This window comes from Phyllobates terribilis, unplaced genomic scaffold (genome assembly GCF_046119375.1).
Source record: "Phyllobates terribilis strain yellow unplaced genomic scaffold, ASM4611937v1 Scaffold_12__6_contigs__length_324123572, whole genome shotgun sequence".
In the NCBI taxonomy this organism is placed as follows: domain Eukaryota; kingdom Metazoa; phylum Chordata; class Amphibia; order Anura; family Dendrobatidae; genus Phyllobates; species Phyllobates terribilis.
This window is the reverse complement of record NW_027362772.1, coordinates 231865964-231885397: the sequence shown is the minus strand read 5'-3', so window position 1 is coordinate 231885397 and position 19434 is coordinate 231865964. Positions and strand designations below refer to the sequence as shown.

The window sequence follows — 19434 nt, the reverse complement described above, 5'->3', positions numbered from 1 at the left end:
AAAAATAAAAAATAAAAAAAGTATCCCACTGGTCTAATGATTCCCGAGACTTTGTTGGTCTCTTCTTCCAGTACTCTTAGGAAATGACCTTTCAGCCTATCACTGGCCGGAGTGGTGATCTGTCTCAGCCAACGACTGGCTCAGTCGCGTGTGGAGAGGAAGGAGTTGGTAAAGATCAGCAAAGACTCAAAAAGTACTGGAGTATTAGTAAGGGAAGTGTCCCTTTTTGTGTTTTCTTTTATGGCTTTTGGACCGTTAAAAAAAATTATTGGCTGGACAACCGCTTTAGGAGGTTACACACATTAGACCAAGGTCAGCTGAAGCCACTGAACAGTTAAAATGTATTAGAGATTTGCATGACATTCATTGAGCAGATGTCGGGGGGGGGGGGGATAAGATACCACTATGGCTTACTGAAAATGGCTTACTCCCAATTCAGAACACATGCCGAGCCAAGTCAAGCTTAGCGTACATGTGTATGGAGAGGTGGACAGATATTGAATGTGTATGGCCACCTTAACTTTGCCTTTAGAAACATTTCACATCTGCAGCTAACTGACTGGCTTAATGTTCTCCATCTTGCACTGACTGGCTTATTCCTTGTCATGTGTTAATGCTCTCCGGTACCCAGAATTCTGAATGAAGCCAATAGAGAAGAAAACTTCATGTAACCCAACATCCAAACAAGATATTTTTTCAATATTTAATGTGGATTTGGACAAATTAGGGGTAGTTTCAAGGAGACCGCCCCTTCTCTAAAGATGGCTGTCCCGGTGGCCAGCCTTCAACCAAAAGGTCCGGTTCATGGAACCTCCAGCAATGAGAGAAGACTTTGTCTGGCCTTAAGGAGCCCATACACCTTAGATAGTTGTCAGCTATCCATCCTGACCTATCCATTCAAATTCAACATGCCCAATTCTTTTCCCCACTATCATCTGTCGGGCAAGTGTGGGGAGGCCCTTTTCACAAGACGGCCGGCCGGTCCGACCAACAGCAGAGGGAATGGCCTGAATTATCCTAATGTATACAGCATTATCTAGTGCAGCGGCCACAGTAAATAAATGTAGTGGTTCATGCCATGCAATACATAGACGCGTTGTTCCTCCAGTGCAGAAGACATTTTTTCTTATAGGCTCCCAAAGAAGGGTCCTAGGCGCAGAACCCTATTCTGACATCCAAAAACCCTACTGGAGCAAGTGGACAGAACCAGCCTTTTTTACAAGTTGTATATGAGATAGTTAAGTGGACTGCTCCTTTAAGTATATTTTAAATATTCGGATCAGCACAAGCTAAGAGTGCAATGTGCGTGCCATCACCTTCAATGACCATTCGAAAAAAGCTGTAAAGGAAGCCATTAATGACTGTTGGCATGCCGTAAAATATACCCACCGCATGAGACAGCTGATAGGCCATTGGTGAAGGCAGGAGTTGGTTGGGTACATGCTGTAGAGATATTTTCGATGAGTGACTTATGATAGGATAGCGAGAAGATGTGGTCAGCTGGGACATGGACAACTAAGAAAAAAATAGAACAATCATATCTCAATAGGTTTCATAAAGAAGCAATGAACATATAAAACTACTTAAAGGGTTAAAGGTTATTCGATTCATGCTGCCCGAACCAAAGGCATCATGAATCAGGATATCTTTTATTATGAAACACTACAGCATTTCAGAAAAACACATGGCTTGGAAAGTGACCGGAGGCTAAAGAGAGACCAGACTAGTCTAAAGCTGTCCCCGGCCGGCTTCTCCCGCCCCAGTTGATTGGCAGGTTTCTCCCACATGTGTATATAGACAGAGACCTGTCAATCAACTGGAACTGGTTGGGAAGAAGCTGGCCAAGGACCAAACCGGACTAATCTCAACTCTCCCTTTAGTCACCGGCTGATCCGCAATCTATGTTTTCTCATATAAGACTGTAATCATGTAGCCAGGCTCTGATTCATGCTGTATGTGGTTCGGGTAGCATGAATATAATGACTGGTTCCCTTTTAAGGGAACCTGACAGCTGATACATGCTGCCCGATCCATGGACAGCCTGTATCAGACCATGGCTGTGTGCTTTCAGCCATTTATGGTTAACTCTGAAACGCAGCAGAGTTTCAACAAAAACATAGTTTAATACATGCCGGGGACTGAGCCCCGTGGGATGCTAGTCACAGAGGTGGGTCCCTGGCAGAGTTTCCCCACCAGCCCCCTTTGAGTGATAAGTCTCTCCCTATACACACACACGCAGGGAGAGACCTGTCACTCTAGGGCAGTGGGTGGGGACAAGCCGCCAGGGATCCGCCTCTATGACTAGCACTAGCTGGGTCCTTGACTGCTATTAAACTACGTTTTGCTCTAAAACGTTGCAACTTTTCAGAGTAAAAACACACCTGGCTGAAATCATACAACTAGTGTCTAATACAGGCTGCCCGTGTATTGGGCAGCATGTAACCGCTGTTGGGAATACCACTTTAAGGGAACCTATCTCAATATGTAGTAGGTGTAATATCAATAATATTAGCAAATATGTCCAATTAGAAATGCAGTATAGTTTTTCTGATTCTTTACGTCACTTACCCCATGTGCAGGGCACTGTAGTAGCTTAGATATCCATGGTTACAAACCACTTACAACTAACCAACTGACTGTCACTATATGAGTGGTCGTAATCATGGATACCTAAGCTACTGCAATGCCTGCACAAGGGGTAAGTATTATCCTAATTAATAAAAAATAAATAAAATAATAATTGCTTATATGTATATGTATATAATAATAGTTTTTATATATTTAATCTTCCAATTTCCACACTGGCCATTGAGGCTATTGTAGACTCATACTTCTTGTTTTATTAGGAAGAGTTTTCAGTAAGCTCCTTATCATCAGAGGCAGGATTACAATGAGAGGTACCACCTCTATTTACAGCTGATAACACAGGATCCACCAGTCACAATAGGTGACGACACAGCTGACCCTGCTCCTCCTCCCTTCACCATGACCATTGCACACGCTCTTTAGATACTTTAATACAAAGATATGTACGAGGTCGGACCATTTTGTCTATGTACATGTGTTGTTTCCTGAAAGTTAGAGCCTAAAAATGCCCCAATGGCCGGTGTAAAAAAAACGTGAGATTTCGCTTTTTTTTTTTTCAATACAAAAAGTAAATGGAAAAGGAAATTTTTCAAAAAGAAAAATATTCTGTAAATGACAGAAATCTTTCCCAAAAAGTTCATGTACAGCTACATAATCCATAGTCGACAGGGAAAAGGTGGGGGGGATGAAGCTGCCATATATTTCTCAAAATGGTTCAGCAACTAAATGCTGTTAGAGGGGGGAGAGAGCAAACATGTAGAAATATCTGATTGACGCAGCTCTAAAGGATGTACAAGTAGCATAAAACTACACCAAAGTATGGTATCAAACCTGGAAAAATCTGACCAGTGACCACAGACTTTAATTTGCGTTGAATCAGTGGCTTTGTAGCACTAAAGAATTATCATAAAAAATAAAGAAAAACACTTACTGCAGGTCCCAGGTCAGCATCTTGAAGAGGTGCAGTATTCGCAGCCAATACCTTAGCTAAAAAAAATAAATAAAAACACAAAAAATAAATATATCAATAAATCAAAGAAATAAGCAATATAATATACAGGGATGATGAAAAAAATTCTATTGCAAAGCTGAGGCTTTAAAAAAAAAAAAAAAAAAAAAGCACACATTCTGCAAAGAAATGAAAATGATAAAATTCTATCTGTCTGCAGCCACCACTGGGTGGCACATAGGAGCTTAAGCTGTACTATTTACTCAATGATAACCCAGTATGCAACTAGCTCCCCCTAGTGGTTGCTGTAGGCAGACAAACTTTTATATATATACACTGCTCAAAAAAATAAAGGGAACACTCAAATAACACATCCTAGATCTGAATGAATGAAATATTCTCATTGAATACTTTGTTCTGTACAAAGTTGAATGTGCTGACAACAAAATCACACAAAAATCATCAATGGAAATCAAATTTATTAACCAATAGAGGCCTGGATTTGGAGTCACCCCCAAAATTAAAGTGGAAAAACACACTACAGGCTGACCCAACTTTGATGTAATGTCCTTAAAACAAGTCAAAATGAGGCTCAGTATTGTGTGTGGCCTCCACGTGCCTGTATGACCTCCCTACAACGCCTGGGCATGCTCCTGATGAGGTTGCGGATGGTCTCCATTGATGATTTTTGTGTGATTTTGTTGTCAGCACATTCAACTTTGTACACAACAAAGTATTCAATGAGAAGATTTCATTCATTCAGATCTAGGATGTGTTATTTGAGTGTTCCTTTTATTTTTTTGAGCAGTTTATATTAAAAAAAAAATAGAGCTCCGACCATCATAAAAATATATTAAGAAACTGATCAGTACAGAATGTAGAATCTAAAAATGTAGAAAGTTGGTGATGTACTAAATAAAAAAAAATACAGTGGCAGAAAAATCCTGATCGTTTATATCAAACTATTCATTTTAACCATTTGTTTCTAGGTAAGACTATATAATGTTCGTTTTTCCCTTTAAGCTACTAAACAATGTGTTCATTTTAATACATGAGGGTTCCTAGGAAATATGAAGCCCAGACATACGTGTGTTACATGCTGCACCTGCGTCTGATCTTGGGTGGTTGCCAAGAAGGAAGAAGTACTTCGAAAATAATCATGTATTCTCAGAAGAGGGGGCTATTTAGTAAACCCATCTACCGTCTCCTCTAATGTCTGTAATGGATGGGATCGGTGGAATACATTATTCAGTATTAGAGGCGCCAAGGTCCTAGATTGCTGAGAACCTTGTGTCGTGACTGCCACCAACCAAAGCCATGGGTCATCTTCATCTATATTGTTGGTAAACTCAACTAAAGGGAAGTACGGTAGTTAATCCATAGGATAGGGGATAATTTACTAACCACTGGGACTCCCATTGATCTCAAGATCCTAATGTGCACATGGGTATACTCTGCTCCGTTCATGGTCTATGGGACTGCGCTGAACTCTGCTTTCTCTGGCAGTCCCATAGACAATAAATGAAGCGGTGGTCGAGCACCATTCAAAACTGGGCTCTTCAGAGCCCCATTCTTATGATTGCTAGGGGTCAGTAAGTTATCCCCTATCCGACTTTTAGCTTTTAATTGTGGGAATATCCTTTTAGGCCTCCCTTTAAAAAGGGTCCAGGGACAACTTTTTGTTAAATGCCCCATTAAAACATAATTATATAATAGTAGAGTTGCTTTAAAGTAAAACTCTCTCTCTCTCTTGACAACCATTAATTACATAACTAACCCATACGTTTGAATGGGAGCAATGCAATGCTTCATTTTGTCACGCAAGGTGTGGGAAAGACTTGGTGCAACACAAAGGGAAGAGGGAAAGGGAACCCAGACTCTAGGGAAAGGGGGAGTGGAGACCTCCTAGGCTGATCTAGTATCACCCTGTCTCCACTAACGTCCCTGTGTTGGCTCTTAATCGCCGCACACGAACCTCGCCCTGTCTTTCCCTGGCGTTGGGCCTTGGCTAGGAAAGGGAGGGGGATGAGCTCTAATCGATCCCCACTGACCACTAAAGACAACAAGGGGGAACAAAGAAAAGATAGCTTAGCTTAGTCAACCTCAGAGAGATGAACACCCATCCTCATAGCTCCAGAGAGGATGAAGTAATGCACTTGCTCCGAGCCTACACAAAGGGTAATGTGAGTATTGCCGACACCTTCTTCCAGCAGACAGCAGGTATTTATACACCCAGGCCAGGGTATTAATTAGCCAGAGGAAGGTAGCCGCTGGGTCCTAGAGACCGCCTCTAAGAAGATGTCTGTAATGCCAAACGTAGAGATCTGCCGCAACCAACTGCAGGGCGACTGTCACTTCTGACACACCCGTAACAGTACCCCCCTCTACGAGTGGCCTCTGGACACTCAGGACCGGGTTTCTCAGGATAAGAGGTGTGGAATGAGCGAATCAATCTGGGAGCGTTCACCTCTGATGCTGAAACCCACATCCTCTCCTCTGGACCATAGCCTTTCCAGTGCACCAAGTATTGTAGAGAACGATGTTGGAGACGAGAATCTACAATCCTCAAAATCTGGAACTCCAGATTACCATCAACCATTACTGGGGGCGGTGGTAGAGATGAGGGCTCAAGAGGTTCCACATACTTTTTGAGTAAGGACCTGTGGAACACGTTGTGGACCTTAAGGGCCTGAGGAAGTTGAAGACGAAATGCTGCTGGGTTAATGACGGCGGTTATTTTATAGGGACCAATAAACCTAGGTCCCAGCTTCCAAGAACGAACTTTCAATCTTATATTCCTGATAGACAACCACACAAACTCATTCATATTCAGGTCCGGACCTGGCAAGCGTTTTCTGTCAGCCATACGTTTATACCTGTCTCTCATGATCTTTAAATTACTGAGAACACCCTGCCATACCGAGGAGAGCGACAAAGCAAACCGTTCCTCCTCAGGAATTCCTGAAGCTCCCCTCCCAATAAAGGTACCGAACTGTGGGTGATAACCGTATGCACCGAAGAACGGTGACCTGCCAGTGGATTCTTGACTATTATTATTAATGGCAAATTCTGCCAGCGGTGGGTAGGATGCTCAATCCTCCTGATTTTCAAAGACGAATCACCAGAGGTAGATGTCCAAATTCTGATTGATACGCTCGGTCTGTCCATTCGACTGAGGGTGGAAGGCAGAGGAAAAGGACAGCAACACCCCCAGTCGAGAACAGAATGCCTTCCAGAACTTGGAAACAAACTGGATCCCCGGATCTGACACCACATTGGAGGGAACCCCGTGAAGCTTCACGATCTCATTTATGAACACCTGAGCAAGTGTCTTGGCATTTGGAAGTGCAGGCAATGCAACGAAAGGAACCATTTTACTGAACCTATCTACTACCACCAAAACCACAGTTTTGACTGTAGAAACCAGTAGGTCACTAATAAAATCCATGGACAAGTGTGTCCATAGCCTACTAGGGATAGGTAGCGGAAGAAGAGTACCAGACGGACGGGAATGCGAAACCTTATAACGCGCGCAAACACTACAAGCAGATATGTGTTCAATCACATCCCGATGCAACCCTGGCCACCAAAAACGATGAGAGAGGAGGTCTGAGGTGGCCTTACCACCTGGATGCCCAGCAAGCACAGAGTTATGATGTTCCTTAGTAACTTTGCGGCGCAGATAAGATGGTACAAATAACCTTCCAGAAGGGCAGGAGGCAGGGGCCTCCCCCTGAGCCTCCAACACCTCACCCTCCAATTCAGGAAACAGTGCCAAAATGACTACCCTTTTCTGTAATATCGGGGCAGGGTTCTCATGGTCACCACCACCAGGGAAGCTCCGGGACAAAGAATCAGCCTTGACATTTTTGACCCCTGGACGAAAAGTGACAACAAAATTGAACCTAGTAAAAATCAGGGACCATCTGGCTTGCCTAGGGTTGAGACGTTTAATTTGGAATTCGTTGCCCATCTACAGAATTCCAAACTGTACGTCTCCACTGACCGATACCCCTGCTGAAGGCGATGTAGCCTACACTCAGCCAAGGCGACTCGGTCAGGGTTATCATAGATGAGAGCCAGAGCCCAGAAAAGCACCTCCACAGACTGGATACAAACCGAATCCTGTCGTAAAGATAACACCCATGACTGAGGATCTCCCTGCAATAGAGAGATCACAAAACCAACCCATTGCTCCTCATTTCTGGAGGAGTAAGGCCGAAGTTTAAAATACAATTTGCATGCCTCTTCAAATACAAAAAACTTGTCCCTACCTCCTGAAAACCTGTCCGGGAGGGCAACCTTGGGTTCAGGCTGAACAGGCCTACCTGCAGAGATCCCCACATTGGCGATCTGTAACCGCTGATGCTGCTGCTGAACCTCACAGTGAAGGTCATTCACCTCCAGAGACAGACGGCAGAACTGCTCTGTGAGCTCGGCAACTGAACCCATACCAAGGGAGAAAAGAAAAAAAAAAAAGGTCCGCGGACAAAAACACACAGAGAAAAAAAAACAAAAGTAATAGGTTTTTTTTTCCCCTTTTCAAAATGTGCTCGGTCCGGCGATAAGGTCACGCAAGGTGTGGGAAAGACTTAGTGCAACACAAAGGGAAGACGGAAAGGGAGCCCAGACTCTAGGGAAAGGGGGGGGGGGGAGTGGAGACCTCCCAGGTTGATCTAGTGTCACCTTGTCTCCCCTAATGTCCCGTATTGGCTCTTAACTAATTGCCGCACGCGTACCTCGCCCTGTCTTTCTCTGGCGTTTGGCTGAGGCTAGGGAAGGGAGGAGATAAGCACTAGTCGATCTCCACTAAACACCATAGACAACAAGGAAGGACAAACAGGGGGAAATAGCTTAGCTTTAGATGACTCCAGATAAATGTGCAAACGTCCTTAAGCTACAGAGAGGACAAAGTAATGTTCTTGCTGAAGCCATCACAAGTAGTAATGAATATTGCCGGCACCTCCCTCTAGAACACACCAGGTATTTATACACCCAGGGCAGGGAGTTAATTAGCCAGAGGGAGGTAGCCGCTGGGTCCTAAAGACAGCTTCTAAGAAGATGTCTGTAATGCCAAGTGTAGAGATCTCCTGCAACCAACTGAAGGGCGACTGTCACTTCTGACACACCCGTGACATCTCCCCATTCAATAATCTCCCTGGTTTGCCAATCCACCAACAGATTATGTTTAACAAGCCAGGAATACCCAAAACAATAGGTGTGGGAAGATTGTCAATGACAGAGCAAGGGATTATTTCACAATGAACTGACCCCACCCTCAGTTTTACATTATGTACAATCTGAGTAAATGCTTTCTGTGCAAGTGGCGCAGAGTCAATGGCAAAGATGGAAATAAGTTTAGCTAAAGTACAGCAAGCAAGACCATGAGTTTTCACAAACTCAGCATCAACCATGCTGAGTCCGGCTCGACTGTCAACAAACACAGACATTTTTCCGGTTTTGCTCTCTAGCACGACCTCTGCTGTCAGGACAAACCGGGAACTGCAGGTTGGCAACAAATGCACCCCTTGTTCATCCAACTCCAGACTACCAAGAGTTAATAGAGTCTCCTTTTGTTTAGGAATTGAAGGACAGGTCCCAACAAAATGTCCCTTTTCCCCACAAAAAAAACATACGCCTTTTTTCTTGCAAATCTCCGGGGAAATATATGATGCAGAGACAACCCCCAACTGCATGGGTTCTTCCACCTCTCCCAGCACTGGTTCACCCCCAGACCATTTCCCCGGCAGAGGTACACGACCCCGACAAGAAGGCCCCGGAGAAGGTGGTCTCACCCGTCTATCAAGAAGTATGGCCAACGACATGACAGCCTCGAAGGACTGAGGGGTTTCATATACTGCCAAGGCATCTTTCAACCTTTCAGTAAGACCCTCACAAAATTGACTTCTAAGGGCTGAGTCATTCCATTTGGAATCTGTTGCCCATCTACGGAATTCAGAACTGTACATCTCCACTGCCCGATTCCCCTGCTGAAGGCAACGTAGCCTAGACTTAGCCAAGGCGACTCAGTCAGGGTCATCATAGATGAGGGCCAGAGCCCCGAAAAACCCCTCCACAGACTGGAGACAAACCGAGTACTGCGGTAAAGAAAACGCCCACAACTGAGGATCTCCCTGCAGTAGAGAGATCACAATTCCAACCCGTTGCTCCTCATCTCCGGAGGAGTAAGGACAAAGATTAAAATACAGTTTGCAGGCCTCCTTGAATACAAAAAACTTGTCCCTACCTCCTGAAAACCTTGGGCAACCTTGGGTTCAGGCTGGACAGGCCTATGTGCAAAGACCCCCACATTGGCGACCTGTAACCGCTGATGCTGCTTCTGAACCTCACAGCGGAGGTCATTCACCTCCAGAGACAGACGGCAGAACTGCTCTGCAACTGAACCCATACCAAGGAGAAAGGAAAAAAAAAGGTCAGCGCCCAAAAAAAAGACGCACACAAAAAAGAAACCAAAGTGTCAGGTTTTTTTTTTTTTTCCTTTTCAAAATGTGCTCAGCCGGCGATAATGTCATGCAAGGTATGGGAAATTACTGGAAATTACTGAGCCAGAGAATTTACCATCCAGGACTACACCAAATGTCTACAGGTAATCTACCTTTCTAAACTTTATATCTGAGGCACCTATAGCATATACTATATATACATCTCTATTACTTTCTATTTCAGTGAGATTTACCATATTAACTATAAGGTAGCCTCTTATATTTATTTTATTGTCTATTACTATATACCTTAGACTTATGGGTTAAATAACATTGTAGTCCAGCTCACTGGTCTCCTATTCCATTGTATTAAGTTATGTCCTATTCCTATGTACATGTATAACTTTTCCTATCATGATTTTTAAAAAAACTTTTTTGATAAAATAAACTTGTGATATATCTAATATATATAATTGTCTTATCCCGTCTGTCTGTCTGTCCTTCTGTCCAGGAAATCCCGCGTCGCTGATTGGTCCGGCCGCAGCCAATAAGCGACGCGGCATTTCAGAAAAAGATGGCGGCCGTTAGCGGCTCATCTGCCGCACGGAGGTCAGCGGCGATGCAGCCGGCTTTTCGCAGCATAAGTCTCCCGACCGGAGGCGCCGCTGACCTCCATGCGGCTACTGTCATGAGATCAGCGGCTACGGCCGCTTATCTCCCGACGGCAAGTGTGACGCCCCTCCCCTCCTCTCCTCTCCTCCCGTCCCCCCGCTTGCTCAGGGCCCTGGCACCCGGCGCCATGCTTACCCCTCCCCGTGCCTCCGCAGCAGGTCCTGTGTCTTCCGCTGATGCTCTGTGACGTCTCAGGTCAGAGGGCGCGGTGACGTCTTTACACCGCGCTCTCTCCTGAGCGGTCTCTGAGCAGAGCGGGAAGATGCCGGCTACGCTGGAGTCCGGAGCAGCATGTCGGCATAGGGCATTAAATGGTGGCGTGGGGGTGTGTGACATCGTAGAGGGGCCATTAGAAGCGAGGGGGGATGTGACATCCTGCATGGGGCACTATGGGGGGGGATGTGACATCCTGCATGGGGTATTATATAGGGGGGATGTGACTTCCTGCATGGGGCATTATAAGGGAGGGGGGATGTGACTTCCTGCATTCGGCATTATAAGGGAGGGGGAAATGTGACATCCTGCATGGGGCATTATAAGGGAGGGGGGGATGTGACTTCCTGCATGGGGCATTATGAGGGAGGGGGGATGTGACATCCTGCATGGGGCATTATAAGGGAGGGGGTGATGTGACTTCCCGCATGGGGCATTATATGGGGGGGGGGGGGGGGGAGTGACATCCTGCATGGGGCATTATAAGGCAGGTGGATGCTCCCCGGTCCTCACTAACACAGTTCGCTGATTGGTCGCAGCCGCCGGCAGTGACCAATCGGCGATATCGGCACCAAATTTAAACACCGCTCTGCTGATTGCTCGCGGCCGCCCGCAGCGACCAATCTGCGATTGTGGCGCCAAATTTAAACACTGTCTCCGGCCAATTGGCGGCAGATTTAAAATAAGTACACCACCGTCAGGAGACATATTCTAGAATACCCGATGCGTTAGAATCGGGCCACCATCTAGTAAAAAATATATTGATCTTTTGCTCCCTCCTTTTGCTCATGATTGATAATGCTTAGATTGGAGAGGATCTCCTCCACAATTTAAGGCTGTTCTTTTAGTATAAGGTGTGGGAAAGACTTGGTGGAACACAAAGGTATTTATACACCCAGGCCAGGGTGTTAATTAGCTAGAGGAAGGTAGCCGCTGGGTCCTAGAGAGAAGGCCTCTATGAAGGTGTCTGCAATGCCAAACATAGAGATCTCCTGCAACCAACTGCAGTGCGACTGTCTTTCACTTCTCACACACTCGTGACACATTTCTCTTGTGGTGGCACTGTAGAAAAATTGAACACCTGATCACTGCAGAACCCAGCAGCAAAATACCCTGAGATCAGAATATCGGGGGGATACCTAACAAAATGGGCATGTCTAAAGTAGATATTCCCTAATAATCTTATATGATTTAGTTAAATAGGTTATTAACATTTAATTATTGGGGGCCAGACCCCCTGGATCCCTGACATGCAGCATCTTCATTACACATGCATTACATCGTGCAAAGAGCCTACTAAGTAGAAAAGGATCCATACAGCATACTTGCAGGGAGAAGGGCCTCTGCATCCTTCCTCTCCAGTGTACAAGAGTGTCTCTCTGCTCCTCATGGGCAGGACAAGTATATAAAAACCTTGCAATTTTATAGGCTAAATATAGTGGGGGTCATCCACTTTTGGGGATTTTATTTTTACTTAAATGCATGTAACTGAGGGTAAAAAATAATTTCCACAATTGCTTTTCATTAAACATTTTGCACCGTTTGCCTTCTACAGCCTCTTTGCTCTATTACTTGTTGCCAATGAGTTCACTGAGAATCTGTCAGTCAGCCCGCTATGACACTCTGATGGGGAGTTTGTAACTCTGTCGTCTTATTTTGAGCTCCTCTCAGCTGATTTATGTCCACATACCATATCAGAGTTCAATGTGCAGGGAAACAAAAAAAAACTGTAAAAGCCAAAGCAGAGCAAAATTTTTAATGAAATCTAATGGCAAAAATATTTTTCAGCCACAAATACATGTGTTTAAGTAAAAAAAAAACAGACATCGTCTAGCATTCAAGGTGTGACATTTTTCTTAGAATTCTTGGGGTTAGCGCAGAAGAAAAGGGAGAATGACCTCTTGACTTCTATGGAACCTAGTGGCAACTTTGGAAAGGTAAGCTGGGTCTGGCTTTAAGATGACTTTGTCGTCCAGGATTTGCATAAAGGGAGTATTAACCGACAAAGCAGATGTTAGGGTATGTGCCGGCGGCTTCCGCTCATTTATGCAAATGAGCGGCGCCATATTTTTTTTTCACCTGCGGACTTTCCTCATAGAGGTTAGGTCTATGGGGAAAGCCCGCATGTGGACCCGCAAGAGAAATTGACATGATGCGGTCTGGAAAGACGTGCGTGCCGCATATCAGTTTCCGCGGGTGAGCCGCAGACGCATAGTGGACATGGGATTTCTAGAGATCCCATCCACTATGCTGTAACATCTGGATAAGTCTGCAGCGTCAACCCCGCAGCAGCTCCGGATCGTGGGCACAGTTGTTGACTGATGCAGAATCAATCCGTTCGAAAGGGGAGTGGGTCAGCGCCTCCAGTACTGGGTTAAAATCTCAAGGTGGAAATTTTGGGGTAACCACTGGTTTTGATCTGTCACATGCTTTTATGGATCTCATTATCTATTGTATCCTATTACTCACTAATTATATATTAGATTTATATTATAGGCCGACATTCTAAGATGATATAAATAGATAGAAATATCATCTTGTAGTTTTACTTTTTCCATGTTCTTTGCCGTATTTGGTCTAAGTCGTGACTAAGTCAGACTAAAGGTGCCCATACTCTTTAGATAGTAGTTAAAGATCCACTTACAGCACTCAGTAAATATAACATGGACGATTGCATCACAGGAATACAGATCTGGTGAGGCAACATGTAGGGAGAGCCAGTATGAGCACCTCATGTACCCTACACACCATATGTACTCTCTAATGTACCGTGCACCTTGTACCTCCACATGTCTGTAGCCCCTCATGTAGCCCTCACCCCACCACTCATGTTCTCTGCATCCACATATGTAACCCCAATGTACCACTATATACAGCCAGCATCCCTATTTGTACCCCCATAGTGAAACATCCCAGATACAGTTTTTGTCCCAGCTCCTATACTCATTAAATTATATATATTCACTGCTTCTGCTGTGATCAGGACTCCCTGGGACTCGAACTCCTGTCCCCATGTTCGCAGTCTGTTGCTCTACCAATTAGCCACAACTTATAATGATACACCTAGGAGAATTTGGTAATCTTGACCTCTATTGCAGGCAATGAACCCAGAAGCAGAGTATACATGTCCATAGAGATACATTGTATATATAACAATGTATTTCTATGGTCCCTGTATACTGAGGTGAAGAAAAAGATTTTTTTTTCCCCTATAAAAGCAGTAAAAATAATAATGAGCAATTATAAAAATGTCTTTTTTTTCTGTGAGTCACCCCGGTATTTGAACACACAATCTTAACATTATAGGCAGGAGCCTAAGCCACAAGCTCTGGTGACGGCACTAGGAGAATTTAGTGTACTTGATCTGTATTGCAGGCTCTGACTCCACAGGAAGATTACATAGAGATTCATTTGTACACAGCAAAGTATTTCTATTTATTTGTATTCTAGAGGAGGAATAAGATTTTTTGTCAACCTATAAAATTACTTACATTTTTTAAAAAAAAAACTCTTGATAATGAAAAAAATGTGTTTATTATTTTTTAAAAATTCATTAAAAATCACAACTCAGCAAATAACCTGGACATATTTGTGTCTCTTTAATAGTAATGACCCGCACAACACAGCGATCAGATTATTTTCAGGGATCAGTAAAGGACGTAAAAAAAATGGCATGATTGATATTTTTTTCTCTATTAAGCCCATGAAAAATGTAATAAAACTAACGCTGAGGCTGTGCACATTTTCTGCGGATGTGCGCCCCACACGATGCAAAACAATCTTCTCTGGTTACTATGTGTTTGTTGTATTTCTTTTATGCGTTTACCCCCTTATTTGATGCAGTTTTGGGGTAGATATGAAGCAGAGTTTTTAACGCTTTTTTAATAATACAGAAAAGCTTTGATTCTGTGTTTAAAAATGCAACAGTTTTTTTTTTATGCGTTTTTTTTTTTTACTGAAGAAGCCTATAGAGAAAAAAAGCACCAAAACCGCAGAGTTCAGCAGCGTCTTCAGACCACAGGGGGCAGAGACTTCATGGAATCACATCCACTTTGCTTGGAAATTTAGACCTTGTTCACATGTAGCTTAAATGTTGCATATTTTCTGCTGCTTTTTTGCACAAAAAAATCAGCTGTGTTTAACTATCCAAGCAAAGTGGATGTGATTTCATGAAAACTGCGCCCCCTGTGGTCTAAAGAAGCTGCTGAACTGTGCGGTTTTGGTGCTTTTTTTTCTCTCGTCTTCTATGTAGAGCCTAAAAAAAACATGTAAAAAACTGCAGATACTTAAAGTGCAGAATCAAAGCTTTTCTGTACTATAAAAAACACATTAAAAACGCGGCTTCACATCTGCACAAAAAAAGCATCAAATAGGGGGGAGAAGATGGTTATTGAGTAGTTTGGTGCGGACGTCTGAAGAAAATAAAAACACAGTATTTCAGCAATGTGTGAACACAGCCTTACAGACACAAAAAAGCCAGATGTCGTATAGTGAAGCTACATAAAGATGAGAAAGTTCTGGCGGCTCCAACTGTGAATGAAGGAACAAAAACTAAACCTCAGGTCCCAACTAAGGCTGGGTGCCCACGTAGCGTTTTACAAGCGTTTATGCTGCGGAATTTTTCCGCAGCATAAACGCTTGGGAAACGCTTGGTAATCCGACCCCCATTGTCCCCAATGACAAGCCGCAATGTCAATGCCCATGCTGTGGATTTTTCCGCAGCGTTTATGCTGTGCTCAAAAATCCGCAGCATGTCCATTAATTTTGCGGACACGCAGCGTAATCGCCGCCATTGACTTGCATTGGACCGCGTGACATCCGCATCACTGCATTTGCACATGCGGATATCACACGGTTCAATGTGCGGATGGTACCCAAGTCTGGAGGAGAGAAGACTCTCATCCAGACCTAGGTACCATAGAAACTGTAAAAAAATAATTTAAAATAAAAAATAAAGTTTATACTCACCTTCTGATGTCTTCCCGGTGTTTTGTCTGCTCCGTCCGGTGTCTTGCAATGTTCGCGTTGATGTGAAGGACCTGCCATGACGTCACTGAGTCATGTGACCCATCACATGGCTCAATGACGTCACCGCAGGTCCTTCACACCCCCGCAAGCAGCGCAAGACACCGGACGGAGCAGACAAAACACCGGGAAGACATCAGAAGGTGAGTATAAACTTTATTTTTTTTATTTTTCACCATTCTTATTCTTTTTTTTAACTAACTTGGTCACACTATTATAAATCCATGCTGGTTGCATGGATTTATATAGTGTGAACAAGTTGTCGAGCACTTTTCCAAGTGATGCTAAAATCGCTTGGAAAAGCGCTTGACAACCGGCATGCGGAAATGCATGTGAAGAACGCTTGACAAACGCTTCTATCTGGTGGGAAAAACGCATTTAAAATCTGCATGTGTTTTTCCTGCCAGGGAGAAGCGGAAAAAATATGCAGCATTTCTGCATCGTGGGCACATAGCCTAAAGATGAGCAGGATGTACAGATGATGTTGCGCTGCCCTGGCTAATCAAAAGCCGCTGGGGACGTCGAAAGATAAAAGATTCACGGCCTCCTGTCCAGCCGCCAGGTAGCACTGTCCTAGATGCTGGACCACAGACCAGTTCATCCATCCGCTCATCTCTAGTCCCAACTGTTCTGGATACAGCGGACAGTCCCGGATTTCGGTCTACGCCCTGCAGTCATGGGCATCTGCTTAATTTCCTTCACTGCCACCGCCCCTCTGAAAACTCCTCCTGTCAGGGTAGAAAGAAATGGTATATGGGCATGGATTGGGGTGGGAGCAGGGGCGGGGCCAAAATTTTCCGTGGCGCGCTAGAGCCCCACATCATGTCTTTTTCTATTCTTCAAAAGTTGGGAGGTATGTAGCTTGCACCCCTCATATAGCTTTCGCTCCCACATACAGTGGTGGGCAAAAGTATTGGCACCCCTGCAATTCTGTCAGATAATACTCAGTTTCTTCCTGAAAATGATTGCAATCACAAATTCTTTGGTCTTATTCTCTTCATTTAATTTGCTTGCAAGGAAAAAACACAAAAGGGAATGAAGCAAAAATCAAATCATGGATCATTTCACACAAAACTCCAAAAATGGGCCAGACAAAAGTATTGGCACCCTCAGCCTAATACTTGGTTGCACAACCTTTAGCCAAAATAACTGCCAACAACCGCTTCCGGTAACCATCAATGAGTTTCTTACAATGCTCTGCTGGAATTGTAGACCATTCTTCTTTGGCAAACTGCTCCAGGTCCTTGATATTTGAAGGGTGCCTTCTCCAAACTGCCATTTTGAGATCTCTCCACAGGTGTTCTATGGGATTCAGGTCTGGACTCATTGCTGGCCACCTTAGAAGTCTCCAGTGCTTTCTCTAAAACCATTTTATAGTGCTTTTGGAAGTGTGTTTTGGGTCATTGTCCTGCTGGAAGACCCATGACCTCTGAGGGAGACCCAGCTTTCTCACACTGGGCCCTACATTATGCTGCAGAATTTGTTGGTAGTCTTCAGACTTCATAATGCCATGCACACGGTCAAGCAGTCCAGTGCCAGAGGCAGCAAAGCAACCCCAAAACATCAGGGAACCTCTGCCATGTTTGACTGTAGGGACCGTGTTCTTTTCTTTGAATGCCTCTTTTTTCCTGTACACTCTATGTTAATGCTTTTTCCCAAAAAGCTCTACTTTTGTCTCATCTGACCAGAGAACATTCTTCCAAAACGTTTTAGGCTTTCTCAGGTAAGTTTTGGCAAACTCCAACCTGGCTTTTTTATGTCTCGGGGTAAGAAATGGAGTCTTCCTGGGTATCCTACCATACAGTCTCTTTTCATTCAGACGCCGACGGATAGTACGGGTTGACACTGTTGCACCCTCGGACTGCAGGGCAGCTTGAACTTGTTTGGATGTTAGTCGAGGTTCTTTATCCACCATCCGCACAATCTTGCGTTGAAATCTCTCGTCAATTTTTCTTTTCCGTCCACATCTAGGGAGGTTAGCCACAGTGCCATGGGCTTTAAACTTCTTGATGACACTGCGCACGGAAGACACAGGAACATTCAGGTCTTTGGAGATGGACTTGTAGCCTTGAGATTGCTCATACTTCCTCACAATTTGGTTTCTCAAGTACTCAGACAGTTCTTTGGTCTTCTTTCTTTTCTCCATGCTCAATGTGGTACACACAAGGACACAGGACAGAGGTTGAGTCAACTTTAATCCATGTTAACTGGCTGCAAGTGTGATTTAGTTATTGCCAACACCTGTTAGATGCCACAGGTAAGTTACAGGTGCTGTTAATTACACGAATTAGAGAAGCATCACATGATTTTTCAAACAGTGCCAATACTTTTGTCCACCCCCTTTTTTAGGTTTGGTGTGGAATTATATCCAATTTGGCTTTAGGACAATTCTTTTTGTGTTTTTTTCATTGAAGACAAATTAAATGAAGATAATAATACCAAAGAATTTGTGATTGCAATCATTTTCAGGAAGAAACTGAGTATTATCTGACAGAATTGCAGTGGTACCAATACTTTTGGCCAGCACTGTATACTGTCCACTTCCCATGTATCCCCACATATAGCCTGCACTAGCATATGTATCCTGCATCACTATATGTACCCTGCACCCCCATATGTACCCCCACATAAAGCCTGCACCAGCATACGTACCCTGCACGTCATGTTCCCCCCCGACACACAGCCTGCAATCCCATGATGCACCCCTGTTCCCTAATTAACTGTCACCAGTGAATCTTCCTGACCGGAAAAATACTTCAGATTACAAGTGAAGCATGGAGTCATCACAGGTCCTTCACCTCTATGATCTTTCTTCTTCCATCGGAGCAGGGAGCTGATCGGTGCTCCTCTGCCCATGCACCCTCCCAACCTGTAAAAAAATAAAGATGACTATTTTCCTCCCCAGTCCAGCGGAGGTAAGAAAAAGGCAACCTGCCGCCCTAGGCACCCGTCTTCGGGTGCCCAGTGGGAAAAAGGGCCCTGGTTCTACCGTAGATTCTAGTTGCTCCTGGTTTGCTACTTTTTAGCAATGTGGAGACAAAATTAGATGAGAATTCTCACTGTACTAATAGTGACCTCTCAAATTCCAAGCCGTCAAATGAAGCCCAGTTGCCTGGGGGTGACAAACTAGACCTTGAATGAGAAGATCCGAGATCTCTGGCAGTACACAAGGATCGGTGATTGACATCACCCTCATCCATGGGAACCGTGGTCTTTTGGGCCAGAATGGTACTATTAAATTAACCCTTGCTGGCTCTTGTCTGATCTTCCTCAGTACTGCCGGACTCAACATTAGTGGTGGAAAAACGTAAGCTAGGCCAAAGTCCCATTTGAATTGAAAGGTGTCTACCATATAAAGGATGCTCTCTGGGATTTAGTGAGCAAAACGTCTTTACTTTTCTGTTGTGTTTCCATGCAAACAAGTCTATGTCTGGGAGACTCCATAACTCTACAATATGTTGGAAAACAGCTGTATTCAGACTCCACTCTCCTTGCCTCAACAGATTGTGACTCAAGAAGTCTGCCATGATGTCCTCTTTCCCTCTT

At 44.2% G+C, this 19434-nt stretch overlaps 1 protein-coding gene across 2 annotated transcripts in view; it reads right to left on the bottom strand.

The window, feature by feature from the left end:
• NPHP4 (nephrocystin 4) overlaps positions 1-19434 on the bottom strand; it is a 353374-nt gene that overhangs the window by 162784 nt on the left and 171156 nt on the right. For both annotated transcript variants that reach the window (XM_073656722.1, XM_073656723.1), the window contains 2 exons: positions 3518-3573; positions 1390-1515 (listed from right to left, as the gene is read on the bottom strand). In XM_073656722.1, the coding sequence (XP_073512823.1) occupies positions 1390-1515; positions 3518-3573 (182 nt within the window). The remainder of the gene's footprint in view (positions 1-1389; positions 1516-3517; positions 3574-19434) is intronic.